The 26,968-nt window shown below is 38.0% G+C and overlaps 2 protein-coding genes across 2 annotated transcripts; both read right to left on the reverse strand.

The window, feature by feature from the left end:
* Positions 1-210: 210 nt before the first annotated feature.
* LOC117318705 lies at positions 211-16,326 on the reverse strand. The gene is made up of 5 exons (XM_033873667.1): positions 15,038-16,326; positions 11,434-11,654; positions 8,955-9,127; positions 7,908-8,092; positions 211-624 (listed from the first exon to the last, which is right to left on the reverse strand). The coding sequence occupies exons 1-5, from the start codon at positions 15,102-15,104 to the stop codon at positions 563-565; spliced, it is 708 nt and encodes a 235-aa protein (XP_033729558.1). The 5' UTR covers positions 15,105-16,326; the 3' UTR covers positions 211-562.
* Positions 16,327-18,000: 1,674 nt separating this feature from the next.
* LOC117318698 lies at positions 18,001-26,427 on the reverse strand. The gene is made up of 5 exons (XM_033873659.1): positions 26,301-26,427; positions 22,328-22,548; positions 21,498-21,670; positions 20,458-20,642; positions 18,001-18,759 (listed from the first exon to the last, which is right to left on the reverse strand). Exons 1-5 carry the CDS (start codon positions 26,365-26,367, stop codon positions 18,698-18,700), a joined length of 708 nt encoding a protein of 235 aa, XP_033729550.1. The 5' UTR covers positions 26,368-26,427; the 3' UTR covers positions 18,001-18,697.
* Between the last annotated feature and the right edge of the window lie 541 nt (positions 26,428-26,968).

Below are 26,968 nucleotides of genomic sequence, written 5' to 3' on the forward strand. Positions count from 1 at the left end.
TATAGTCCTAACTAGTTGTGAAAAGCTTTTGCATGCTTCACTAATCAAAGAAATAAACACTTGTTTTGTTACTAATCTGACTATATAGGTATGATTTGACACAGTCATCTGTTTGCTGACCAATAAAACTGGAGTATTATGGAAATATTTATAAAAATATCTGTGTGAAATGAAGTGTAAATAAAACAATTTGAAGAAGTAAAAATGTTCAGTTTTGTATTTCCCTTTATGATAGTTTACCTTTGTAACATGTAATGACTAAAATGGTATATATTTGTATCGATACAAATTTATCAATATGGTCTTTGTCTTTGATTGTATATTGGTCTTGAATCGCCAACATGTGGAACTACTCTTTAATATTGTGAGACAGTAGTAATCTGAAGTATATTACGTGGATGTCAGTGACGAAGATATTCAACCTGATGACATCATTGTACTTTTCTGTCTCGACTCGTTAGAGGAACAAGATAGTTTGAAATGACTGGAGATAGCACCAGATTATGTTTCCAGCTACATTATGTCCACTGTTGGGTAGTGTAACATCCAGATGAAGGTCCACCTACACGGCGTTCACTCGGTTAGCTATCACGGAGATGACCAATACATCTGCTTCACGTTTGACTGGAAAATACAAGAAAACTCTTCACATCATGCCTGCATCTGGTTAGGAATCACACATATGGTAACATGAGACATATTACAGAAAAAAGTATGTTATTAATTTAATGATATAACATTGCCAAACACATGTAGTTTCATTGGTTTATAAGGTTAGTAGTCTTGAAACAGATTTTATCTAAGTTTCATTTTTTAGTTACCATGGTAACCAAACGACAACCAAAGTCTACTATTACTATTTACTATTTAACTAAATATGCATATAGTTTTAGTGTCATAGCTAGTGTTTCAAAATGAGCACATCGCAATTGATAACTAGAATGAAAATACAGGATTAGGACCGTCCAACACTACAGTTTACTGGTGCTCCAAAATGGCGGTAAAAATCATGCTGTATGTACTTGAAGCTTATATTAGTTTAAATAGAAAAGAGAGATTCTGATATCCATAGAATGCTCTGTTCATGGCAGCTCTCGATGACCTGCAAAGCCATGACCGTGTCCCTGGGGAAGACACTTTAACTTAATTAGTCTTATTTTCAGTAAAATGTCTACCATCTACTAGGCCTACATCGTATAAGGAGAGCCCATCTTAAATGACCGGACTTTTCAAAGACAATAAAGCCGATAACAATACAACACGGTGCACGTGCATCATCCTGAAATATTAGCAGTTCTACGGGTAACATACGAGCGGTTTTATAGGTGACATACTAGACGTTTTATAGGTAACATGCTAGAGGTTTTACAGATAACATGCTAGAGGTTTTACAGATAACATACTAGACGTTTTATAGGTAACATACTAGAGGTTTTATAGGTAACATACTAGACGTTTTATAGGTAACATACTAGACGTTTTATAGGTAACATATATACTAGCGGTTTTATAGGTAACATACTAGACGTTTTATAGGTAACATGCTAGAGGTTTTACAGATAACATACTAGACGTTTTACAGATAACATACTAGACGTTTTACAGGTAACATACTAGACGTTTTATAGGTAATATACTAGAGGTTTTATAGGTAACATACTAGACGTTTTATAGGTAATATACTAGAGGTTTTATAGGTAACATACTAGACGTTTTATAGGTAACATACTAGACGTTTTACAGATAACATATTAGAGGTTTTACAGGTAACATACTATACGGTTTTACAGGTGACATACTAGCGGTTTTATAGGTAACATACTAGCGGTTTTACAGGTGACATACTCGCGGTTTTATAGGTAACATATATACTAGCGGTTTTATAGGTAACATACTAGCGGTTTTATAGGTAAAACACTAACGGTGTTAAAGGTAATATAATAGCGGCTTACAGGTGACATACTAGCGGTTTTATAGGTAACATACTAGCGGTTTTATAGGTAACATACTAGACGTTTTATAGATAACATACTAGAGGTTTTACAGGTGACATACTAGCGGTTTTATAGGTAAAATACTAGCGGTTTTACAGGTGACATACTAGCGGTTTTATAGGTAACATATATACTAGCGGTTTTATAGGTAACATACTAGCGGTTTTATAGGTAAAACACTAACGGTGTTAAAGGTAATATAATAGCGGCTTACATGTGACATACTAGCGGTTTTATAGGTAACATACTAGACGTTTTTTAGGTAACATACTAGAGGTTTTACAGATAACATACTAGAGGTTTTACAGGTAACATACTAGCGGTTTTATAGGTAACATGTTAGAGGTTTTATAGGTAACATACTAGACGTTTGATAGGTAACATATTAGAGGTTTTACAGGTAACATACTATACATTTTATAGGTAACATACTAGACGTTTTATAGGTAACATATTAGAGGTTTTACAGGTAACATACTATACGGTTTTATAGGTAACATGAGACGTTTTATAGGTAACTAGCGGTTTTATAGGTAACATACTAGACGTTTTATAGGTAACATACTAGAGGTTTTATAGGTAAAATACTAGCGGTTTTACAGGTGACATACTAGCGGTTTTATAGGTAACATACTACCGGTTTTACAGGTGACATACTAGCGGTTTTATAGGTAACATACTAGCGGTTTTACAGGTGACATACTAGCGGTTTTATAGGTAACATACTACCGGTTTTATAGGTAACACACTAGCGGTTTTACAGGTAACATACTAGCGGTTTTACAGGTTACATACTAGCGGTTTTACAGGTGACATACTAGCGGTTTTATAGGTAACATATATACTAGCGGTTTTATAGGTAACATACTAGCGGTTTTATAGGTAACATACTAGATGTTTTATAGGTAACATACTAGACGTTTTATAGGTAACATAGGCGTTTTATAGGTAACATACTAGACGTTTTATAGGTAACACACTAGAGGTTTTATAGGTAACATACTAGCGGTTTTATAGGTAACATACTAGCGGTTTTACAGGTGACATACTAGCGGTTTTATAGGTAACATACTACCGGTTTTATAGGTAACACACTAGCGGTTTTACAGGTAACATACTAGCGGTTTTACAGGTAACATACTAGACGTTTTTTAGGTAACATACTAGAGGTTTTACAGGTAACATACTAGCGGTTTTATAGGTAACATACTAGACGTTTTATAGGTAACATACTAGACGTTTTATAGGTAACATACTAGACGTTTTACAGGTAACATACTAGAGGTTTTATAGGTAACATACTAGACGTTTTATAGGTAACATAGGCGTTTTATAGGTAACATACTAGACGTTTTATAAGTAACACACAAGAGGTTTTATAGGTAACATACTAGCGGTTTTACAGATAACATACTAGACGTTTTATAGGTAACATGCTAGAGGTTTTACAGATAACATACTAGACGTTTTACAGGTAACATACTAGACGTTTTATAGGTAATATACTAGAGGTTTTATAGGTAACATACTAGACGTTTTATAGGTAATATACTAGAGGTTTTATAGGTAACATACTAGACGTTTTATAGGTAACATACTAGCGGTTTTACAGGTGACATACTAGCGGTTTTATAGGTAACATACTACCGGTTTTATAGGTAACATACTAGCGGTTTTACAGGTAACATACTAGCGGTTTTACAGGTAACATACTAGACGTTTTATAGGTAACATACTAGAGGTTTTACAGGTAACATACTAGCGGTTTTATAGGTAACATACTAGACGTTTTATAGGTAACATACTAGACGTTTTATAGGTAACATACTAGACGTTTTACAGGTAACATACTAGAGGTTTTATAGGTAACATACTAGACGTTTTATAGGTAACATAGGCGTTTTATAGGTAACATACTAGACGTTTTATAAGTAACACACAAGAGGTTTTATAGGTAACATACTAGCGGTTTTATAGGTAACATACTAGCGGTTTTATAGGTAACATACTAGCGGTTTTACAGGTGACATACTAGCGGTTTTATAGGTAACATACTACCGGTTTTATAGGTAACACACTAGCGGTTTTACAGGTAACATACTAGCGGTTTTACAGGTAACATACTAGCGGTTTTACAGGTGACATACTAGCGGTTTTATAGGTAACATATATACTAGCGGTTTTATAGGTAACATACTAGCGGTTTTATAGGTAAAACACTAACGGTGTTAAAGGTAATATAATAGCGGCTTACAGGTGACATACTAGCGGTTTTATAGGTAACATACTAGACATTTTTTAGGTAACATACTAGAGGTTTTACAGATAACATACTAGAGGTTTTACAGGTAACATACTAGAGGTTTTACAGGTAACATACTAGCGGTTTTATAGGTAACATGTTAGAGGTTTTATAGGTAACATACTAGACGTTTTATACGTAACATACTAGACGTTTTACAGGTAACATACTAGAGGTTTTATAGGTAACACACTAGAGGTTTTATAGGTAACATACTAACGGTTTTATAGGTAACATACTAGCGGTGTTATAGGTAACATACTAGACGTTTTATAGGTAACACACTAGACGTTTTATAGGTGACATACTAGACGTTTTATAGGTAACATATTAGACGTTTTATATGTAACATACTACAGGTTTTACAGGTAACATACTAGCGGTTTATAGGTAACATACTAGCGGTTTTATAGGTAACATACTAGACGTTTTATAGATAACATACTAGAGGTTTTACAGGTGACATACTAGCGGTTTTATAGGTAAAATACTAGCGGTTTTACAGGTGACATACTAGCGGTTTTATAGGTAACATATATACTAGCGGTTTTATAGGTAACATACTAGCGGTTTTATAGGTAAAACACTAACGGTGTTAAAGGTAATATAATAGCGGCTTACATGTGACATACTAGCGGTTTTATAGGTAACATACTAGACGTTTTTTAGGTAACATACTAGAGGTTTTACAGATAACATACTAGAGGTTTTACAGGTAACATACTAGCGGTTTTATAGGTAACATGTTAGAGGTTTTATAGGTAACATACTAGACGTTTGATAGGTAACATATTAGAGGTTTTACAGGTAACATACTATACATTTTATAGGTAACATACTAGACGTTTTATAGGTAACATATTAGAGGTTTTACAGGTAACATACTATACGGTTTTATAGGTAACATGAGACGTTTTATAGGTAACTAGCGGTTTTATAGGTAACATACTAGACGTTTTATAGGTAACATACTAGAGGTTTTATAGGTAAAATACTAGCGGTTTTACAGGTGACATACTAGCGGTTTTATAGGTAACATACTACCGGTTTTACAGGTGACATACTAGCGGTTTTATAGGTAACATACTAGCGGTTTTACAGGTGACATACTAGCGGTTTTATAGGTAACATACTACCGGTTTTATAGGTAACACACTAGCGGTTTTACAGGTAACATACTAGCGGTTTTACAGGTTACATACTAGCGGTTTTACAGGTGACATACTAGCGGTTTTATAGGTAACATATATACTAGCGGTTTTATAGGTAACATACTAGCGGTTTTATAGGTAACATACTAGATGTTTTATAGGTAACATACTAGACGTTTTATAGGTAACATAGGCGTTTTATAGGTAACATACTAGACGTTTTATAGGTAACACACTAGAGGTTTTATAGGTAACATACTAGCGGTTTTATAGGTAACATACTAGCGGTTTTACAGGTGACATACTAGCGGTTTTATAGGTAACATACTACCGGTTTTATAGGTAACACACTAGCGGTTTTACAGGTAACATACTAGCGGTTTTACAGGTAACATACTAGACGTTTTTTAGGTAACATACTAGAGGTTTTACAGGTAACATACTAGCGGTTTTATAGGTAACATACTAGACGTTTTATAGGTAACATACTAGACGTTTTATAGGTAACATACTAGACGTTTTACAGGTAACATACTAGAGGTTTTATAGGTAACATACTAGACGTTTTATAGGTAACATAGGCGTTTTATAGGTAACATACTAGACGTTTTATAAGTAACACACAAGAGGTTTTATAGGTAACATACTAGCGGTTTTACAGATAACATACTAGACGTTTTATAGGTAACATGCTAGAGGTTTTACAGATAACATACTAGACGTTTTACAGGTAACATACTAGACGTTTTATAGGTAATATACTAGAGGTTTTATAGGTAACATACTAGACGTTTTATAGGTAATATACTAGAGGTTTTATAGGTAACATACTAGACGTTTTATAGGTAACATACTAGCGGTTTTACAGGTGACATACTAGCGGTTTTATAGGTAACATACTAGCGGTTTTATAGGTAACATACTAGCGGTTTTACAGGTAACATACTAGCGGTTTTACAGGTAACATACTAGACGTTTTATAGGTAACATACTAGAGGTTTTACAGGTAACATACTAGCGGTTTTATAGGTAACATACTAGACGTTTTATAGGTAACATACTAGACGTTTTATAGGTAACATACTAGACGTTTTACAGGTAACATACTAGAGGTTTTATAGGTAACATACTAGACGTTTTATAGGTAACATAGGCGTTTTATAGGTAACATACTAGACGTTTTATAAGTAACACACAAGAGGTTTTATAGGTAACATACTAGCGGTTTTATAGGTAACATACTAGCGGTTTTATAGGTAACATACTAGCGGTTTTACAGGTGACATACTAGCGGTTTTATAGGTAACATACTACCGGTTTTATAGGTAACACACTAGCGGTTTTACAGGTAACATACTAGCGGTTTTACAGGTAACATACTAGCGGTTTTACAGGTGACATACTAGCGGTTTTATAGGTAACATATATACTAGCGGTTTTATAGGTAACATACTAGCGGTTTTATAGGTAAAACACTAACGGTGTTAAAGGTAATATAATAGCGGCTTACAGGTGACATACTAGCGGTTTTATAGGTAACATACTAGACATTTTTTAGGTAACATACTAGAGGTTTTACAGATAACATACTAGAGGTTTTACAGGTAACATACTAGAGGTTTTACAGGTAACATACTAGCGGTTTTATAGGTAACATGTTAGAGGTTTTATAGGTAACATACTAGACGTTTTATACGTAACATACTAGACGTTTTACAGGTAACATACTAGAGGTTTTATAGGTAACATACTAGACGTTTTATAGGTAACATAGGCGTTTTATAGGTAACATACTAGACGTTTTATAGGTAACACACTAGAGGTTTTATAGGTAACATACTAGCGGTTTTATAGGTAACATACTAGCGGTGTTATAGGTAACATACTAGACGTTTTATAGGTAACACACTAGACGTTTTATAGGTGACATACTAGACGTTTTATAGGTAACATATTAGACGTTTTATATGTAACATACTACAGGTTTTACAGGTAACATACTAGCGGTTTATAGGTAACATACTAGCGGTTTTATAGGTACCTTACTAGACGTTTTATAGGTAACATACTAGACGTTTTATAGGTAACACACTAGAGGTTTATAGGTAACATACTAGCGGTTTTACAGGTAACATACTAGCGGTTTTATAGGTAACATACTAGACGTTTTATAGGTAACATACTAGAGGTTTTATAGGTAACATACTAGCGGTTTTATAGGTAACATACTAGCGGTTTTATAGGTAACATACTAGCGGTTTTATAGGTAACACACTAGAGGTTTTATAGGTAACATACTAGCGGTTTTACAGGTAACATACTAGCGGTTTTATAGGTAAAATACTAGCGGTTTTATAAGTAACACACTAGAGGTTTTATAGGTAACATACTAGCGGTTTTACAGGTAACATACTAGCGGTTTTACCGGTAACTAGCGGTTTAAAAAGATAACTGACTTACAGTCACCGTAGAAGTCCGCGTATGTGTGTGGAGTGTAGAGGAAGACAGGGTACGATAAGGACACCTCATAGTTACAACCGTTACCACGGGCCAATCCCTCGACAACCACCATCCAACCCTTGTGGAAGCTGCAGCCTCCCTTCCAATGCTTGTTGATGTACAGGCGACGGTCGATGTCGTTGTTGCTACATGGAACGATACGTCAAAGCGTAAATATTTGTATATCACAGATGTAGACAACATAAGTTAGTTAATCATCTTCTCTTTTTCTCATATACAGTAAAATGTCAGTTCATCACACATTTAAAGCAATGAGAAACAACAGGTTTTTGGAAGAGAGCTCATTTCCTAGACATTGTTATGTTCTGCTGTGGTTGTTATATGTTGTATGACAATACTTCATGGCATCCATTATTTTTCTACATCTGTCGTTATTTATTTCTTCCACTTTCCATTGTCATATACAAATATTAAGAGTGTTATTGGCCTTATAGGTTCTATTAGAAGAACCGTTATTCTACCGAACCTCATATTAACGTTCGCTAATTGACAAACCGAAAACTATATCAATAAGGTAAGGTGTAGTCGCTTTGCAGCCTTACGCGAAGAGAAATACCTAAAATGACCGGTTTTTAATTGATAATCTCATGGATATTCTTAATATCAAAGAAATTAATACTATATAACTGTCTTGGAATAACTTACGGAATTATCAGGTTATTTGACTAGTTAGATGACGCCACAATGACAAACATCTAGGCCATTGGAGCAATCCTTAAGAACTTTATGATTATACATAAATTTTCGCTAACATAACATACTTCCCGGGCAGTAAGACAACAGATGGATGGATCAGATACGTTTCCTTGTCATCACATTCTGTTCTGCATGAAGAGCCATTTGTTACTATGACGCTAATATATAAGGTCAAAAGCGAAACATACATTGCATAGTGTCTAGTTGAATGTATGGACAATCAAGCTTAGATATAGCAGATTGCTATAGCTTGTTCTGAAGTGGGTTGATCTTTGTGTACACACGACTCACCTGTATCCAAAAAATGAGAACTGTTTTCCTTCTTCCGTGTTTGGCTCCTTGAGGTCGAACCAGTTTGAGGAAAGCACGTTTTCCTTACTGAACCAGCTTGTCGATGTGGTGGACTTGCCGTTAAATACAACATGTGCCACCAGTTCTCCTTCCTTGTATAGTTCAAGTCTTACCTAGACAAAACAGAAATGACGTCTCATCAAGGTGATCAGCTTAATGTCATCACCTGTTATACACCTCATTGGTGAGGAATTTACTCTTTTTACACTATTTATAATATGTCTTCTATAGCTATTAAACCTTATTTTACTGTCGTAGCTCGCCTTATGTTTTAGATATAGACTTTGAAGAAGTGGACATACATTACAGAATAAACTTTATTACTTTGATATGTGCATTTGTATAAACGATATATGGGAAGCCGATACGACTTGTGAAATGCTTTATGCAAAATGAAAAAAAGTGTCCATTGTTTGCTTCAAAGCTTATTTCCGCCTTTTATACCTATAAGCATTTCACATAAACATTTATAATAAACCATTGCGCATGAAGCATTTAGCCAAAATACTAAATACTTAAAGTGAAATGTGGTTCCAATATAGGGTTTTACATCATATATTAACAACTAACTCATTCTTGTGTAAAATTGGAGTAGTTACCTCCCCTTTTTGTATACTATGTAACTCTGAAAGAGAAACCATTTGTCACATTTTATGGGAATGTCCAGAGGTGCAAATGTTACTGCAAAGTTTTGAAAGACTACTGGATGCTTTACTCATCCCTTTTTCATTTAACAAAATGTCTTTTATATTTGGATTTATTTTTAACAACCATCTTCCAAGTAACAGAGTAGACAATGAAATTACTATAATATTAAAGCAGTATATTTATAAAACCAGATGTTTAAATAGATCATTAAATCTAAATGCTCTAATAAACACAATTAAAGACAACTACACAGTGCAAAAGTTTATTGCTTATAGTAAGGGTGATAAGACCAGAAGTAAATTTGAGAAAGAATGGAAGAAATGGAACAGGCTTACAGAACTATAACAGTTAATTATAATTATTGTCCATTTAAGTTCTATTAACTCATTTTCTCTTTTTTATTTTTTATTTTTATTTTTTTTTTATATACTGTTATTTAATTTATGTTCTTATCATTATATTTGTCCCTCACATATACTAGCCGAGAGATCTCTTGTATGAAAAAAAAATCCAATACGTCCTTTTTCATCTCACCCATTCCTTCTTTTTGTTTTTTCTTTCCTTTTTTTTTTTTTTCCTTCTTTTTCTCTCTATCTTCTTTCTGGGGAGGGGGAGGGGATCTGGTTTTTTCTCTTTTTTTTTTGTTATTTTTTGTATTTTTTTTTTTTTTCTTTGTCTTTGTAACACTTTTCCTATCCTTAAAAAATAAACACAAAATACAATGTGCATTAAACTTCTATGGACTTTAATAGTATAAATAATTATCATTCCTTATATGCAGAATATGTATGTGTTCTTTTGGTGTGCAAAAATATGTAAGTTTATATTGGTACACCAGAATATGTATAATTCTTTTGGTATGCAAGTCCATATAAGTTATATTCATGTGCAAGAATATGTATGTTTAATATTGATATGCAAGAATATGTATGTTCTATATTGGTATGCGAGAATATGTATGTTCTATTGGTATGAGAGAACAAGTATGGTATATTGGTATGCTAGAATATGTAGGTTCTATTGGTATACAAGAATATGTATGTGTTCTTTTGGTGTGCAAAAATATGTAAGTTTATATTGGTACACCAGAATATGTATAATTCTTTTGGTATGTGAGATCATATAAGTTATATTTGTGTGCAAGAATATGTGTATATGCTTTATATTAGTATGCAAGAATATGTAGGTTCTATTGGTATACAAGTGTTTGTTATATTGGTACGTAAAAATATATGTATGTCCTATTGGTATGCAACCAAGAATATGTACGTTTTACTGTATGGTGTACATGTGCTATGCTGTATCAATATATGAGCAGATGTACGAGTGCTGTGTAAGTTCATAGAAGTTGTGTGAAGTTGTTAAGTGCTCTTTAAACTTGTACATGTATCATTGTATTGAATAAAAACATATAAGTTAAAAAAAAAGTGAAATGTTTGATGGAATTCGCTTACAATGCTGTAAACATAATGTTAAAGACCAACTACTACCTTTGAAATAAACCATGCATGCTTTCCAGTATGTTTATCCTCAATATTAATGAAACGTTTTTCTTCATTGACATTGTAGACTATATAGATACAAAATGTATTACAACATTTCAAATTAAGTATTAATTAAGCATGTCGTACCGGCTTATCTTAGCGATGTGGACTCGTTGGGTTAAATTGAAATGGTGTTCCCTTTTACTAGATGAACACCTCGCTGTGGTAAGTTTTCATACAAAAACATTGTACACTATTCGCACTAGGTATATTGCTTGCATTTATACCTTTTGAACTCCTGAGCTGTCCCATCTGTCAATCATGCTGTGTCGGTAATTAGTCCTGCATTGGTCCCGCCCATTAACAGAAACACAGCGAGGGTTTGTTTCAGTCTGTTCGCTTGCCACGCCCTGTTTCATATAGCTGTTCACCACGGATTGACCATTCCTACTCCGCGCCCGGTAAATCATTTGCCAGTCGCCCACCTTTTTCTCCAGGATTCCGCAAACTGTTAATGTAAATTATCGACAGATAATGCGCGTTTACTCCTAGTGATCAACGACCAGTCGTATGATGATCGAGTATGTGATGATGAAACAGTCATGATGGTTAAATATTGCTTTTTAGTTTATATGTATAACGCTGTTTTGTTTAAGGTATTTATGTCCTAGCAACAGCCATGGTCATATGAGGACGGGTGTCAATGAGACACCTAAAGTAAGAAAACCAAGCACAGCAGTGAGGAAAGAAAGTCAATATTAAGATCCAAACTATTTTGGTCTCTTCAATGTTCTCTAAATAGAAAATACGGAAGCAGGTCAAATCCACGATTCTTCAGGGGGGGGGGGGGGGGACTTTTAGTCGTCGCCTTCCGCAATAAATATGCAGTGTGATACAGCGGGCCTTATTCTAGAGCTCTCCTAAAAACACTCCTATCCTGCAAAGCAGGGAGGGAAGATTAGTCGCCTCTAACGACAGTACGTGAGATAAGTAGGTATTTGTCTTTCCCCACTTTCCCGAAACTCCCGCCTTTCCCCAACACTCCCGCTTTCCCCCACCTTCCCGCCTTTTCCCCACATCCCCGCATTTCCCCTACAATATCGCCTTTCCCCTACACTCCCACCTTTCCCCCACACACCCACCTTTCCCCCACACACCCGCCTTTCCCCCACACCCCCGCCTTTCCCCTACACCTCCGCCTTTCCCCCACACCTCCGCCTTTCCCCCACCTTCCCGCCTTTTCCCCACACGCCCGCCTTTCCCCTACAATCTCGCCTTTCCTCTACACTCCCACCTTTCCCCCACACCCCCGCCTTTCCCCCACACCCCCGCCTTTCCCCCACATCCCCGCCTTTCCCCTACACCTCCGCCTTTCCCCCACACACCCGCCTTTCCCCTACACCTCCGCCTTTCCCCCACACCTCCGCCTTTCCCCACCTTCCCGCCTTTTCCCCACACGCCCGCCTTTCCCCTACAATCTCGCCTTTCCCCTACACTCCCACCTTTCCCCCACACCCCCGCCTTTCCCCTACACTCCCACCTTTCCCCCACACCCCCGCCTTTCCCCCACATCCCCGCCTTTCCCCTACACCTCCGCCTTTCCCCCACACACCCGCCTTTCCCCTACACCTCCGCCTTTCCCCCACACCTCCGCCTTTCCCCACCTTCCCGCCTTTTCCCCACACGCCCGCCTTTCCCCTACAATCTCGCCTTTCCCCTACACTCCCACCTTTCCCCCACACCCCCGCCTTTCCCCTACACTCCCACCTTTCCCCCACACCCCCGCCCTTTCCCCCACATCCCCGCCTTTCCCCTACACCTCCGCCTTTCCCCTACACTCCCACCTTTCCCCCACACCCCCGCCTTTCCCCCACACCCCCGCCTTTCCCCCACATCCCCGCCTTTCCCCTACACCTCCGCCTTTCCCCCACACCTCCGCCTTTCCCCCACCTTCCCGCCTTTCCCCCACACCCCCGCCTTTCCCCCACACCCCCGCCTTTCCCCCACATCCCCGCCTTTCCCCTACAATCTCGCCTTTCCCCAACACTCCCGCCTTTCCCCCACACCCCCGCCTTTCCCCCACACCCCCGCCTTTCCCCCACATCCCCGCCTTTCCCCTACACCTCCGCCTTTCCCCTACACTCCCACCTTTCCCCCACACCCCCGCCTTTCCCCCACACCCCCGCCTTTCCCCCACACCTCCGCCTTTCCCCCACCTTCCCGCCTTTTCCCCACACGCCCGCCTTTCCCCTACAATCTCGCCTTTCCCCTACACTCCCACCTTTCCCCCACACCCCCGCCTTTCCCCTACACTCCCACCTTTCCCCCACACCCCCGCCTTTCCCCCACATCCCCGCCTTTCCCCTACACCTCCGCCTTTCCCCTACACTCCCACCTTTCCCCCACACCCCCGCCTTTCCCCCACACCCCCGCCTTTCCCCCACATCCCCGCCTTTCCCCCACACCCCCGCCTTTCCCCCACACCCCCGCCTTTCCCCCACATCCCCGCCTTTCCCCTACACCTCCGCCTTTCCCCCACACCTCCGCCTTTCCCCCACCTTCCCGCCTTTCCCCCACACCCCCGCCTTTCCCCCACATCCCCGCCTTTCCCCCACACCCCCGCCTTTCCCCCACATCCCCGCCTTTCCCCTACACCTCCGCCTTTCCCCTACACTCCCACCTTTCCCCCACACCCCCGCCTTTCCCCCACATCCCCGCCTTTCCCCTACACCTCCGCCTTTCCCCCACACGCCCGCCTTTCCCCTACAATCTCGCCTTTCCCCAACACTCCCGCCTTTCCCCCACCTTCCCGCCTTTCCCCGACACCTCCGCCTTTCCCCCACCTTTCCCCCACACCCCCGCCTTTCCCCCACATCCCCGCCTTTCCCCTACACCTCCGCCTTTCCCCCACACCTCCGCCTTTCCCCCACCTTCCCGCCTTTCCCCCACACCCCCGCCTTTCCCCCACATCCCCGCCTTTCCCCACACCCCCGCCTTTCCCCCACATCCCCGCCTTTCCCCTACACTCCCACCTTTCCCCCACACCCCCGCCTTTCCCCCACATCCCCGCCTTTCCCCTACACCTCCGCCTTTCCCCCACACGCCCGCCTTTCCCCTACAATCTCGCCTTTCCCCAACACTCCCGCCTTTCCCCCACCTTCCCGCCTTTCCCCTACAATCTCGCCTTTCCTCCACACCCCCGCCTTTCCCCCACACACCCGCCTTTCCCCCACACCCCCGCCTTTCCTCCACACCCCCGCCTTTCCCCCACACACCCGCCTTTCCCCCACACCCCCGCCTTTCCTCCACACCCCCGCCTTTCCCCCACACACCCGCCTTTCCCCCACACCCCCGCCTTTCCCCCACATCCCCGCCTTTCCCCTACACCTCCGCCTTTCCCCCACACTCCCGCCTTTCCCCCACACTCCCGTACCGGCTGATAATACAATAAAACAGGCTGCAAAGTGACCAAAAGCCACAAACGTTGTAAATATTTAAAAATCAATTATCGACTCTCAATTTTTCTTTGACAAATTTAGATATAGATAAGTCCAGCTATAAAGTCAACAGAAAAAACAGAGTGCCACTGATAACATATCTATAGACTTGAGCAATTCACGCTATGTATTGTACCACTTTTGAATATCAGTGTACTAAAGAATGGCAATGTAGTTACTCTAGTTTTTTTATGTATACGTAGTTCTTGTTTTATTTTCATAACCATCGTGGATGGATGTGATAACTTTCTGAAACTTTGTAGTCAAACTGTACATCAGTATATTGAGAATTTCAGCTCACATCAAGTGAGCATACACAAGACAGATATCTCTTATGTAATGCAATATATATCTATATACATCTGAAAAATCATGATTGGTTAATAGAACTTACCTGGGTTTATATCCCCCAAGAGGAGCATAAAAAACACTAGAATACAATAGATTCCAACAGAGGCCATACTTCTGATTGTCCCTGAGGCGGACGAGTAACAACCAAGCGAACCACGGTGGAGTTGAAATAATTAATCATCGGTAGTAATGAGGACGGGCTTCAGTAGAATTATCTACACGGGATGACAGACGTTATAACACAGTTTCATTTTGTGAGATAAATCAAGTCTCTGGTTTCCATGATCCATGAAACCGTACTCTGGGGCACATTTTATGCTCGAGCTGGTGGTAAAACTGATGTATGAATTAAAACAAAAATCAATGATTTGAAGGAAATTTGGAAAGACTTCAATTGAGATATTATTTCAATCTTAAAGTTTTTTTATATTACTTAATTTTGCTAACTGTTATATCATGATTTAAGCGAGTTGCAAGAAAGTAGGGTTGAGCATGATAATTGTCTCATGGGCTCTGGCGTTTTCCCGAGGAAAGGCGAAATATTTGTAAATCCTGTTATTTAGATGACAATGGAACCAAATGCAACCAGAGTTAATATAAATGTAGCGACCAAGGTGACCTACATTTCATTTGTATATAACAAATAGCCATAATCGCATGTATCACTCTTAGCTAGCTAGGACTGTTGTATGTCATAATCAGCCATCACAGGTATCACTCTTAGCTAGCTAGGACTGTTGTATGTCATAATCAGCCATCATCACAGGTATCACTCTTAGCTAGCTAGCACTGTTGTATGTCATAATCAGCCATCATCACAGGTATCACTCTTAGCTAGCCATCATCACAGGTATCACTCTTAGCTAGCCATCATCGCAGGTATCACTCTTAGCTCGCTAGAACTGTTGTATGTCATAATCAGCCATCATCACAGGTATCACTCTTAGCTAGCTAGAACTGTTGTATGTCATAATCAGCCATCATCACAGGTATCACTCTTAGCTAGCTAGAACTGTTGTATGTCATAATCAGCCATCATCACAGGTATCACTCTTAGCTAGCCATCATCACAGGTATCACTCTTAGCTAGCTAGGACTGTTGTATGTCATAATCTGCCATCATCACAGATATCACTCTTAGCTAGCCATCATCACAGGTATCACTCTTAGCTAGCTAGGAATGTTGTATGTCATAATCAGCCATCATCACAGGTATCACTCTTAGCTAGCTAGAACTGTTGTATGTCATAATCAGCCATCATCACAGGTATCACTCTTAGCTAGCTAGAACTGTTGTATGTCATAATCAGTCATCATCACAGGTATCACTCTTAGCTAGCCATCATCACAGGTATCACTCTTAGCTAGCTAGGACTGTTGTCTGTCATAATCTGCCATCATCACAGGTATCACTCTTAGCTAGCCATCATCACAGGTATCACTCTTAGCTAGCTAGGAATGTTGTATGTCATAATCAGCCATCATCACAGGTATCACTCTTAGCTAGCTAGGAATGTTGTATGTCATAATCAGCCATCATCACAGGTATCACTCTTAGCTAGCTAGAACTGTTGTATGTTATATTCAGCCATCATCACAGGTATCACTCTTAGCTAGCTAGAACTGTTGTATGTCATAATCAGTCATCATCACAGGTATCACTCTTAACTAGCTAGAACTGTTGTATGTCATAATCAGCCATCATCACAGGTATCACTCTTAGCTAGCTAGAACTGTTGTATGTCATAATCAGCCATCATCACAGGTATCACTCTTAGCTAGGGAATAATGTAGTTGTTCTGTTATTGTACCATTTTTCCTGCCTGTTGATCTTTTGATATAGTGGTTGGAGGTACTCTTTCAATCTGACATTGATGCTATGGTAATACATGTAGGTTATGATATTATGGTGTACATGGAAGGAAGTTGTTTTCCCCTATGCAAAAAGATGTAGAATCCCTAAAAAACTAGCATCTTAATCAAAAATACAAATAAAAACCTCGATATTAAGGCACGATTCTAATTTGGTCAAATGAGCTCTGTCCGGCATCAACACTTCCACTTAAAAAAACTTCTTCACAATAACCAAGAGGCCCAGGGTCAACAAGATATTGGGCCATTATCTAGCATGTTGGCAACAAAGTTTGTTCAATGTATGGCATGGAACAACTTTGGAAATTACAAGTCTCAAATGTAATTATTTTCTTAAGCCAGAAAGTTTGGGCAATAGTTTGTCTTGTTTAAATAAATAAACTTCGTTTACTCATATCTAAATGACGATTCCGTCAGGGTCAAATTGTATGTTGCCTTAGTAGTAGGTAAGCAGTACCGGTCCATTGAGCCTTTTGTGTTTCAAATATTTTATGCGAGTTATTGAATGGTTTTGGAAAGTAAGTTCTAATTGTATATTCTTTAATCTGAATTGTTTTTATATCAGCATTAACAAGTCATAAAAGCGTGTCACCATGACGAGTGAGGCAAGTCAGGCACGAGTCTATCAGCTGGAAGCTAATATCAAAACCAAACTATATTATCATATCAACTACTGCGGAGAATCGCTAATCGTTCAATGTAAATAGTTATGATGAATTGGGATGTGGATGATAATAAACAAGTGATTTTATGTTGACAGTCCATAGAGGAGAAATATCAGTCAATGGTGAAGGTCAACCAACAGCTGGAGGGTAGGATCTTGCGGCTGTACAGCCAGGTGGACGAACTCAGCAGGCCACGGCAGACTAAAGAAGGCCATGGCACTAAAGAAGGTACTCGACTCTAACATCGTGTCATATTGTAGCGCTGTCAAACCTGAATAATCACACAACTCTGTCAGTAAACCAACTCAGCTAACATGTCCGTGAGACTTTGGAGTTACTGCCTCTCTGTACCATTCAGCTATATCTTGCACTCGGCGAAAGGTCATTTATCCGACATTATCTGTTGACAACTATTTCCTTATAATCTATGCATTGACAGTCAAGTTTTCGTGGCATTATTCTGTGAGTGTTCAGTTCCGTCTGGTTTTATCTGTACAAATTAAACAGACATCCTCAAACTGTGTATCATTTACCTGACAAAAATATCACTTTGCACTTTACACCTGGTGGCAATTTATCCGCTTAAAATACTTTGATTTTGTTTTATAAATTGCGTTGATGTGCCCGTGCAACTCTACGCAAATTGAAATTACTTTTCAAATGTCGTTTAAAATAAGATTTTGTTTTAAAACATCAGGTAAAAACATGAACAAAGGATTTATCCGGTTAAAATGACTTTGAAATTCTATTACAAACTGTGTCGTTATTACAAATTATGTGGTGACAGTGCGTGTCCTAAATAAGTATACTTTCTATTGTGTAGTACATGTATATGGTTGTTTTTGAATCCCATTTAGTCATGAAAAACCTGAGCATGCTTTACTTATCAATGAAATAAAACACGTTTTGTTGCCAATCTGACTATATAAGTATGATTTGATACAGTCATCTGTTTACTGATCAATAGAACTGGTATATTATGAATATACTATTGTGATACAAAAGTAATTTGAAGTATATTACGTAAATGTTAGTGACGAAGATTTTTATAACTCAACCCATTAGGGGGACAAGAGAGTTTGAAATGACTGGATATAGCACCAGATTATGTTTCCAGCTAGATTATGTCCACTTTTGGGTAGTGTAACATCCGGATGAAGGTCCACCTACACGGCGTTCACTCGGTTTGCTATCACGGAGATGACCAATACATCTGCTTCACGTTTGTCTGAAAAATAGAATAGAACGCGCTTCACATCATGCCTGCATCTGGTTCAGAATCACACAACTGATACGTGATCCATTTTTTATAATACTACTACTGAGCTGTAGTGAAACTAGAACTGTAACCCAATATCTAACGAATACCACCCCTATCCCTCGACCTCTACATGTTATATAGGTTTTATGTGAGTTATGGCCCTTGATACCATAAGCTTTTTAACCAGATTGCTAGGTTAACAAAGTACATGTACTACATATGGTAACACGAGACATATTATAAAAACTGTATATTAATATGATACAACATTATCAAGTACGTGTAGTTTCATTGGTTCACAAGGTTAGGAGTAGTAGTCTGGGAAAATGTGCACTGTGCTGTATGTCCATTTTCATCAGGTAGTTTAGTTTAAATAGTTAATCCGAAACGTTCATGACAGCTCTCTATGACCTGTACAGCCATGACTGTTGTTGGGCAAGGCACTTCTACTTAAAAAAATCTTATATTCAGCAACGAAGCTACCATCCTTAAAGGAGATCCCGCCTCAAATGACCTAAATGATGAGGCAATATATACGGTCTATACGCTGTTTGTTGCGGGTTATAAACTAAACTGATGTGAAGTGTATAAATATGTAAGATTGGATTGTCATTTCAAATAGCCGTTTTCATCGCCTGCTTGGATCACGATATCCTGACATGTGCACGTGGCGTATGTCCGTTATTTTGAAATAAAAGCGATTTAATAGGTAACATACTTGTAGTTTTACAAATATCATACTGACAGTTTTAAAAGTAACACACTGCGGTTTTAAAGATATCACGCTAGCAGTTATACAGGTAAAATACTAGTAATTCAGCAGGTAACATACTAGAAGTTTAACAGGTAATACACTAGCGGTTTTAAAGGTACATGTAATATAATGTCGTTTACAGGTGACATACTAGTAGTTTTAAAGGTATCATACTAGCGGCTTAACAGATAACATACCAGCGGTTTTATAGGTAACATACTAGTAGTTTTACAGGTAACATACTAACAGTTTTATAGGCAACATACTAACAGTTTACAGGTAATACATTAGTGGTTTTACAGGTAACATACTAGCGGCTTACAGGTAACATACTAGCGGCTTACAGGTGACATACTAGCGATTTTACAGATAGCATACTAGCGGTTTTACAGGTAACATACAAGCGATTTTACAGATAACATACTAGCGGTTTTACATGTAACATATTAACAGTTTTACAGGTAACATACTAGCGGTTTTATAGGTGACATACTAGCGGTTTTATAGGTAACATACTAGCGGTTTTACAGGCAATACACATGCGGTTTTAAAGGTACATGTAATATAATGTCGTTTACAGGTGACATACTAGTAGTTTTAAAGGTATCGTACTAGCGGCTAAACAGATAACATACCAGCGGTTTTATGGGTAACATACTAGTAGTTTTACAGGTAACATACTAGCGGTTTTACAGGTGACATACTAGCGGTTTTACAGATAACATACTAGCGATTTTACAGATAACACACTAGCGGTTTTACAGGTAACATACTAGCGGTTTTACAGGTAACATACTAGCGGTTTTATAGGTAACATACTAGAGGTTTTATAGATAACATACTAGAGGTTTTACAGGTAACATACTAGCGGTTTTACAGGTAACTAGTGTTTTAAGAGATAACTGACTTACAGTCATCGAAGAAGTCAGCGTATGTATGTGGAATGTAGAGGAAGACAGGGTACGATGAGGACACCTCATAGTTACAACCGTTACCACGGGTCATTCCCTCGACAACCACCATCCAACCCTTGTGCGAGCCGCAGCCTCTCTTCCATTCCTTGTTGATGTACAGGCGACGGTCGATGTCGTTGTCTCTGCGGAGAACGAAATGCCAAAAGTTTATATATCACAGATGTTGACAACTTCTTTTAGTTAAGTATGTACTCTTTTTCTCATATACTGTGCAGTGAAATGTCAGCTTCATCACAAATTTAAAGCAAATACAAAATTGCAGGTTATCGGAAGAAAACATCTTTCCTAGGCATTATTATGTTCTTTCGGGGTCGACATATATAGTATGGCAATAACGAATGATATTCATCATTGTTCTAGATCTGTTATGATGACCAGCTCTTGTAGAAGATTAACCTACGAAACCTCGTATTAAATCACACTAATTGACAAACCGAAAACTTTAAAACTATCTGAATAAGGTATGTTGTGGTCGGTTTGTAAGATTACGCGAAGAGAAATGACTAAAATGACTGGTTGATAACCTCGTAGATATCCTTAACATCAAAGAATTTAAAAACATATAACTCTTGGAATACCTCATGGAGACTGATATTTTAGTACCTAGCATAAATTAAAGCTGAGTTGACGCCACAATGACACACAAGAACTGTATGACTATTCATATTAATTTTCATTGCGGTAATCATGATGTAGATGCGCTGACATGACATACTTCCCTGGCAGATAGGCAATAGAATATGTCACAATAATGAACCAGATACGTTTCCTTGTCCATCAGATACTGTTCTGCATCAAGTTCCATATGTTATGACTGTGATATGTCGCTCAACCCAAAGGCGAAAAGCGAAACCTCTATTGGTGTCTAGGAGGTTGTATGGAGAATCTCTTAGGGTGCCTAACGTAGTTAAATCAAGCTTGGATAGCAGCGTAGTATAACTCTCGAAGTGGTTGATTTTTGTGTACACACGACTCACCTGTATCCAAAAAACGAGAAATGGTTTCCCTTTTCATAGTTTGACTCCTTGAGGTCGATCCAGTTTGAGGAAAGCACGTTTTCCTTACTGAACCAGCTGGTCGATGTGGTGGACTTGCCGTTAAATACAACATGTGCCACCAGTTCTCCTTCCTTGTATAGTTCAAGTCTTACCTAGACAAAACAGAAATGACGTCTCATCAAGGTGATCAGCTTACTCTAATTACTCCATTTGTAATGTCTTCTATAGCTATTAAACCTTATTTTACTATCGTAGTCTGCCTTATATTTTAGATGTAGGCTTTGATGAATTGGACATAAATTGGACAGAATAAACTTAAATACTTTAATAGGTGTATATGTGTAAATGATATATGGAAAGCCGATATGACACGCGGAATGCTTTCTTCTAATGCAGAAGGCGTCCATTGCGCTGCTCAAAGATTACATCCACTTTTTAGGTCTATAAGCATTTCGCAAAAATCTTTTAGAATCAAGCATTTGGTATTAAGCATTTAACCAAAATGTTTGATACTTAATGCGAAATATTTTATGGAATTTGCTTTCAATGCAATAAACATTCTGTCAAAGATAAAATACATTCGGAGCAAACCAAGTATGCTTTTCAGTATGATTATCCCCAGTATTATAGGAACGTTGTGGTTCATTGCAAATATACAAGATATGATGAATCCTATGCAGTTTCAAGCAAAGATTCACGTGTAATTGCATTTGCACCTGATGAACACTTTTCGATGTAAAAGTTTCATGCCGAAATCATTGTTTAGTATTTGCACCAAGTAGATTATTTGGTGTTTTTTTTTTTTATACCTTTTGAACTCCTGAACTGTCCCATCTGTCGATCATACTGTGTCGGTAATTAGTACTGCATTGGTCCCGCCTATTAACAGAAACACAATCAGTGTTTGTTTCAGTCTGTTCGCTTGCCACGCCCTGTTTCATATAGCTGTTCACCACGGATTGACCATTCCTACTCCGCGCCCGGTAAATCATTTGCCAGTCGCCCACCTTTTTCTCCAGGATTCCGCAAACTGTTAATGTAAATTTCCGACAGATAATGAGCATTAAACTCTTAGTGATCTGTGACCACTCGTAAAATGATTGAGTATGTGATGATGAAACAGTCATGGTAATTAAATGATGACTACATGTTTCTAATCATGTCCGCGAATGTGCTGAATGATATAAGTCTATATTATAATGCTGTTTTGTTTCGTTTTAACAGTAGCCATGGTCATATGAGGAATGGTGTCAATGAGACAAACAGAGTAAGAAAACACAACCCAAAAAGGTAAAGCAGTGAGGAAAGAAAGGTAAGATCAAATATCCCACATGTTGCGATGGGGGCAGATGAACTATTTTCGTCTCATCAATGTTCTCTAAATAGAAGGCATAGAAGAAAATCCCCTGTTCATCAGGGGACCCACTTTTGGATGTTGTCTACGGTCAGCATTCAGTAGGTTACAGTGGGCCTTATTCTAGGACACTCCAAAGTCCCCTGAATAAAACGACAAAGAAGAAACAACCCCGACCCTGTAGTGATTTTTGTCGCCTCAAACTGCATGCATTTCGCGAGATACAGCCGATATACGAGTCTTTCCTCGCATTCTCACACGATAAAGACGTTAATACAGGCAATAGAATAGGCTGAGAAAGCAACCAAAAGCCACAAACGTTACCTGTAGAATCGTTTTTAATGTTTGAAAATTAATCATCAACTCACATTTTTTCCTCGTCAAATTTAGATATAAGTAAGGCCAAATGGTATAGAAAGTCAACAAAGAGTACCAATAGAAACATATCTATAGACATGAGCAATTCACATGTATGTCTTGAACCCTTTTTTAAGAGCAGCGTGTGCTAGCCAGCATGGCAATGTACAATGTAGTTACTCTGGTTTATTATGTTTACGTAGTTCTTGTTTTATTTTCATAGTCATCGTGGATGGCTCTGATAACTTTCCGAAACTTTGTAGTCAAACTGCAGATCAGTATATTGAGAATTTCAGCTCACATTTAGTGAGTATACACTACTTACTTTAGTAACTCCGCTCACTATGTTATTTAATAAAACCATGTCAACTGGTTCTGTTCCTCTGTCTTGGAAATTGGCTAATATTAATGCTATATATAAAGGCAAAGGTGATAAAAATGATGTTTCAAACTATCGCCCAATTTCTATCACTTCCTGTTTCAGTAAAATATTAGAAAAAATAATTTTCAAACATTTATATAATTATTTATTAGAGTTTGAATTATTAACAAAATACCAGTCTGGGTTCATTCCAGGTGACTCAACTGTTTATCAGTTATTATCCATGTATGATACAATTATTAACAAACTTGATAAAGGAATGGAAATTAGGTCAATATTTTGTGATGTGAGCAAAGCGTTTGATCGTGTCTGGCATCCTGGCTTGTTATTTAAACTTGAAATGTATGGCATTAAAGGTAAGTTACTTAATTGGTTCAAGAGTTATTTAAGTAATCGTAAACATAGAGTGATGACAGAAGGTTACAGCTCCACGTATAGACAGGTAAGTGCCGGTGTCCCCAAGGGATCAGTCCTCGGTCCTTTTCTGTTTCTAATTTATATAAATGATATTGTTGAATGTATAACAAATGAGAAACGGCTATTTGCTGATGATACTTCAATTTCTAAGGTAATACAAACCAATTCACTTGATGCAGCTAATAGTTTAGCTAGTGATCTCGAAAACATAAATATATGGTCCAAAAAGTGGGATATTAAATTCAATCCTTCTAAGACAGAATCAGTAACCTTTAGCAGGAAAAGGGATATAGTATGTCCAGATATCATATTTCAAAATGAAACAATATCAAATGTGCCAAATCATAAGCATCTTGGAGTATTCTTATCACAAGATGGTAAATGGCATCACCATATTAACTATACATGTATTTATACAAAAGCTTATAAATGTATAAACTTATTGAAATCTGTAAAATATAAAATGAGTCGTAAAACACTTAACACTATATATACAGCCTATATTCGGCCTATATTGGAATATGGTGATATCATTTTTGATAATTGTACTCAGCAAGAGGCTACTCTACTTGAATCTATTCAATTAGAAGCGGCTCGAACCATTACCGGACTGCGTAGAGGAACATCACATTATAAATTATATAATGAACTTGGTTGGGACACTCTTGCTGCAAGGAGGAAAAAACATAAACTTATTCTTCTTTACAAAATTCTTACAGGCACTGCCCCAAATTATTTAAATGAATTAGTAGAACCACACTATAACAATATGAATGACTTGTACATGTTACGAAATCAAAGAGTCTTCACTACTCCTATGAGTAGAACAAATATATATGCCAAAAGCTTTATTCCAGCAACACTTAATGACTATAATAAACTTGCAGCAAGGGTTGACTTGACAAATATCACATCACTGTACCAATTTAAACAAATTTTATCGAACACAGTAAGTGATATACCACTTGACATTGCTCGAAACCCTGCTTATATTAATGCAGGTAATAGAAAATATAATATCTTACTCTGTCAGCTTCGAAACTCGTCTAGCAATATAAACTCTGATCTTTACAGAGATCATCTTATTGGTTCGCCATCATGTACATGTGGGAATGAATATGAAACTGTTTTTCACTTTTTTATGAGTTGTAGGAACTACAGTGAACCTCGAGATATCCTTAAAGAAAAGTTGTTTGATGTAGATCACAGTCACTTTAGCCTTGACATACTCTTATCAGGCTGTGGTGAGTGTGATCATCAAACTAATTTATCTATCTTTGAAGCTACTACTGAATATATCAGAGATACTAATAGATTCTGAACCCTAAAATGAAAATACTTGTCTTTTCATCCATATATATACATTTATCCTGCAAGCAAGTATATAGTTAGAGCTATTTACTGCATGCCCCCCTCCCCCCATCCGATGGACGTATATTATTCTATTTTATATTATAATTATGATAGTATGAATGTTATGAATTAGTACACTTATTAGATGAAATATAGTATGAACCACCTTATTAATTAGTGGATTAAAATTGGTTGCATATTTACTGCTTACATATTTCTATTGCTCATAGTCGTGCCCTATATTAATTATTTTTCTTATAATCATTTCTCAATCATACTTCTATCAAATTCAAGTAATCACTCTCCAACTATGCAACCTTACGGAATCCACTAAATATATTATCTAACTAATTTTGCCTTTCTTAACTGTCATTATCAAATTAAAACTCAGAATGTTGTATCCATGACTGGTCCCCAAAGCTTATGGGTGGATGACCAGCAGCTACCTAGCTGTTATGGACTTTACTGGTCGGTATCCCATAGGCGGAGGGAATCCTGTTTTGGTTACAGGATTTTAAAATTTTCTAAAAATAAACTGGATGAAATACATTAAATAAAATCGACTAATTATACTCGACTCAGAGTTGTCCCTACTTAACTGATATCTCACTATATTATATATTATATGAATGATGTTAACATGTATATACTCATTGTTACTAAATGGAGAGAACTTACATAGGCTATGCCTGTTGTTCAATCCTTTTTCTTTCAGAATTATTTTCTTTGAGAAATAAAATTTGTTGAAATGAAATAACTTTCCGAAACTTTGTAGTCAAACTGCAGATCGGTATATTGAGAATTTCAGCTCACATTTAGTGAGTATACACAAGACAGATATCTCCTATGCGATACAATATATATCTATATACATCTGAAAAATCATGATTGGTTAATAAATATGCATTGATGAACTTACCTGGGTTTATATCCCCCAAGAGGAGCATAAAAAACACTAGAATACAATAGACTCCAACAGAGGCCATACTTCTGATTGTCGATGAGACGGACGAGTAAAAACCAAGCGAACCGCGATGGAGTTAAAATAAGTATTCCTCAGTTGGAACGTATGAGAACGGGCTGCAGTATAATTATCTACACGGGATGACAGACGTTATATTACAGTTTAAATATGGGGTTGTGGGCATATAACAACTTTCTGGTTACCCGTATCAATTAAACCGTACTGCCGTGCTAAGACAAGTTTTATGCTCGGGCTCAAATACAATTTGGCAATAAATCTTAATTTATACAATAATCATTGATTTGAAGAAATTTCGAAAACCCTTCAATTGAGAAATTTTCAATCTTAAAGGATTTCGGCAACAGTAACAATATATACACAGGATGACAGACGTCGGTGGGAATGTATCATATATGATGCCAGACGTCAGTGGGATTTTGTACACAGGATGACAGACAATAGTGGAGATGCATACACAGGAGACAGACAATAGTGGAGATGTATACACAGGAGACAGACAACAGTGAGGATGTATACATAGTATGACAGACAACAGTGGAGATATATACACAGGAGACAGACAACAGTGAGGATGTATACACAGGATGACAGACAACAGTGGA

The sequence above is a fragment of the Pecten maximus genome, chromosome 2, assembly GCF_902652985.1.
Source record: "Pecten maximus chromosome 2, xPecMax1.1, whole genome shotgun sequence".
NCBI classification, from domain to species: Eukaryota; Metazoa; Mollusca; class Bivalvia; order Pectinida; family Pectinidae; genus Pecten; species Pecten maximus.

What these genes read in the sequence shown, in the direction of transcription:
- LOC117318705 (XM_033873667.1), bottom strand. Translation starts at nt 15,104, where the DNA reads ATGGCCTCTGTTGGAATCTATTGTATTCTAGTGTTTTTTATGCTCCTC. An exon ending in CTTGGGGGATATAAACCCAG is followed by an intron (nt 11,655 to 15,037) that starts GTAAGTTCTATT and finishes TTACATTAACAG; the next exon opens with TTTGCGGAATCCTGGAGAAA. An exon ending in ACAGCTCAGGAGTTCAAAAG is followed by an intron (nt 9,128 to 11,433) that starts GTATAAATGCAA and finishes TGTTTTGTCTAG; the next exon opens with GTAAGACTTGAACTATACAA.
- LOC117318698 (XM_033873659.1), bottom strand. Translation starts at nt 26,367, where the DNA reads ATGGCCTCTGTTGGAGTCTATTGTATTCTAGTGTTTTTTATGCTCCTC. An exon ending in ACAGTTCAGGAGTTCAAAAG is followed by an intron (nt 21,671 to 22,327) that starts GTATAAAAAAAA and finishes TGTTTTGTCTAG; the next exon opens with GTAAGACTTGAACTATACAA. An exon ending in CGCTGACTTCTTCGATGACT is followed by an intron (nt 18,760 to 20,457) that starts GTAAGTCAGTTA and finishes TCTATTTTTCAG; the next exon opens with ACAAACGTGAAGCAGATGTA.